The following is a 3,042-nucleotide window of genomic DNA, read 5'->3' on the forward strand; positions in this document are numbered from 1 at the left end:
ACGACGATGATGATGACGACGAGGTAGCCATCGGCGTGGATTGGGGCATCTTGGAGGACGAGGACACGCTGACAAGTGGCCACCCATCCATGCAGGGACCCTTCCCATTCCACGCGGAGGGAAGTGAATTGGTGAGGTCGGTGGAGGCCGGTGAGTCTACCACTTCGCATGGCGTGTCGGCCGAGGACCGGTGGATGGAGGAAAGCGAGCCTGCCGCTGCTGACCCCGAGGTGATGGTGGAGGGGAGTGGCTCTGGTGCCACGCCCCACGAGATGGGGGAGGGGAGTGGCCCTGGTGCTGCGCCCCATGAGACGATGGAGGGGAGCGGCTCTGGTGCCGCACCCCACGAGACGATGGAGGGGAGTGGCTCTAGTGCAGCGCCCCACGAGGTGAGCCCCCCTGCCCCGGAGCAGGGGGCAGGCTCAAAATGGTCCGCCCAGATGAGTCGGGGCAGGGATCTGGGGATCCGTCCCCAAAACGCTTCTGCCGGCCGAGGACGTCAACGTAAGCTGCTGATTCCCCTGTTTTCATCCTTTTTCCATTTCTATTTTGGCCTAATGGTTATTACCTTTGTGTAGGTTCTTGCGGATGGGTCACCCCCTAGGGCTGGCGCCCAAGAAGAGCCTCGCCATTCAAGTGGGATGGACGGCGTCGCCTGGTGTTACCCCTATTTCGGGCAGGAGTGGTGTTGACGTTGGAGCCACGTTGGCCGACCCAATGGCATCTGTGGTGGAGCCCACGCCCGCGGTGGTTATCGAGCAGGCGGCTTCCTCCATGGCAGATGTGGTACAGCCAGCCAAGGGCCGCATACTGTCGGTGGAGGTGGTCGTGACCGCGCCAAGCCAGGATCAACCGGGCGCAGCAGTGGTGACGCTCGAGGGCGTAGTGCAATCCGCGCCACCGGGGGCCTAGGTGGATCTGCCCGTGGCGCTCAAAGCGGGCCAGATGGAGGAGGGTCCAGTCGGAGGGTCCTCGAGCGCGGCGGTGGTGCCACATAGGGTCAGGAGGGAGCCACCCCCAGCCCCCTTGTTAGGAGGAAGCCGCTCCCCCACGTGGGGGCAGCCGCCGCTCCAGTGGATGGTCGCCCAGGATCCGACGTCGGCTCTTCTCTCGCTCGATGATCATGCCGAGAGCATGGAGCAGGAGGGTCTTGACATCGGTATCTCGACCATGCTGGGTGCCCTAGACCAGGCTAGAGGAGCCCTACGTGAAATCATTATTCCTACTACCCAGGTATTCGCTTGGTTTTCTTCTTTCTTCGCATGTTTTTGTGTTTTTGCATTTCTGATACCAGTCTTCTTCCTCTTCAGATTCTTGTTGCTTGTAGCCGGAATAAACCCTGATTCCTCCACGAGCAGAAGGCGGAGTGGGATCGCCTTTCTGAGGAGGCCCGGCTGCGAGCAGACATGGCCGCGCAGCTTGCTACCGCCCAGGAGTGGGAGGCTCAGGCGCGTCAGGACACGGAGGAGGCCCACAGGATGTTTGAGGATTTGTCGACGAGGTCAAAGCTAGATGGGGAGGAGATTGCTAGGCTCCGAAAGGAGCGAGACGAGCTCCTACAGAGGAATGCCATGGCTAATGAGAAGGCCGGCGAGGTCCTAAAGGAGCTAGAAATGGAGCAGGACATCAGGCGGAAGGCCGAGAGTAGGGCCATGGCCCTTCAGCAGAAGGTGGATGAGGACATCGAGGTGGTCCGCTCTCTCCGGGCGGATCTCGATGATGCGGTGAGCCAAAGGTTGAACGCCGAAAACGTCTCCGTCAAGCTAGAAAAAGAGCTTGCCCATGCACGAAGGGCCCTTTAGGCTGAGAGCAATGAGCATGATCTTCTACAAGCTGCGGTCGGGGTGGTCCTTGATGCCCTGAAGGTGGTGGAGCCGATGGAGACTAGTCCGCTCGTGGCTTGTGCCGCAGGTATCACGGCTCGGGTGGGCCAGCTTGAGGAGAGTGCTTTTCACACCGGGATCACCCAGGCCTTCACCGTCACCTATGCCCATTACGAGAAGGAAATCAACCTGAAGGTGATGAGTGAAGGTTTCCCGTCCACCTACGAGGATGATGAGCTGGAGGAAATGGAGAAGATGGTTGCTCCCCTTGCGAAAAACCTGGCGGATAATCTGAAAGAGATGGTTCTCCCTTCGCGGGAGTAGTTAGTCGAATAATTTTGAGAACAACTTATATGTAATATGTGAACAAGTGTTGGTATTTTCAAGTCTGGATGCAATTTCATGATTTTGCTTCGTAATTTCATTTTGTTTGATTTTTTGTGATCTTACCAATCTGTTCCCCCGAATCTTGCTACTGGTCTTGATGCAAGGAGATTGTTTCAATAGAAGGTAGGGAGGTAGCCATACCTTAACTAGCCCCCGAGTAAGGTCTGACCCCCTGCATTTGCTGGGGTCGGGGGTTACTGGAGACCGGAACCGTGGTTTTGGTGACAGGGTCGACGAAGTCCTTGGATGGCATTGTAATATTCCCCGCCCTGTCTTCCAATAGAAATCCCCAACTAGGGACTCTATGGGTTTAGCAAGGTATGGCCTTCGAACCTGTGTCCCTGTATTGATTGGCTCGAGCCCCCAGGCCTTGTTAGGGTCTAATAGGGGTCGGCTGTAATTTGCGTGTTACCCCGTCCTCAATTTTTGCAATTGGAGGGGCTGAGTAAACGACACTTGCCTCGACGGCTTGAGTATCGCACTCAACGAGCTCACTAATGGGTACGTTCGTGTGGAATCCGGGTCCATCATTTGCTAATGGGGTCGGCAGAGCCATCTGGTGGCACTCCAGAACTTCTTAACCCGCCTCCCGGCAGATGCCCGAGCCGTTCGATAGGCTCAGGCGGCCCGATGGCCTCTCCTCGATGGAGATTCTATGGGTTTGGCTCAGGGTTAGAATCGAACGAGAAAAGGTTGAGACATCCCTGTCTGCTTCTGAGCGGGGTCGGGCAGGGCCGCTGGGGCTTGTCTCAGTTATTTCTCCCTAGCTCTGTTCGGCACGAGGCGGGCCTCGAGCCCTTCATGGGCTGGCCTTCGAACCTTGGCCTGCTGC

The 3,042-nt window shown here is 57.6% G+C and overlaps 1 protein-coding gene across 1 annotated transcript; it reads left to right on the plus strand.

The window, feature by feature from the left end:
• Positions 1 to 945: 945 nt before the first annotated feature.
• Positions 946 to 1,802, plus strand: LOC136524099 (uncharacterized). The gene is made up of 2 exons (XM_066517569.1): positions 946 to 1,233; positions 1,359 to 1,802. The coding sequence occupies exons 1-2, from the start codon at positions 946 to 948 to the stop codon at positions 1,800 to 1,802; spliced, it is 732 nt and encodes a 243-aa protein (XP_066373666.1).
• The last annotated feature ends 1,240 nt before the right edge of the window (positions 1,803 to 3,042 follow it).

The sequence above is a fragment of the Miscanthus floridulus genome, chromosome 18 (assembly GCF_019320115.1).
Source record: "Miscanthus floridulus cultivar M001 chromosome 18, ASM1932011v1, whole genome shotgun sequence".
Lineage (NCBI taxonomy): Eukaryota > Viridiplantae > Streptophyta > Magnoliopsida > Poales > Poaceae > Miscanthus > Miscanthus floridulus.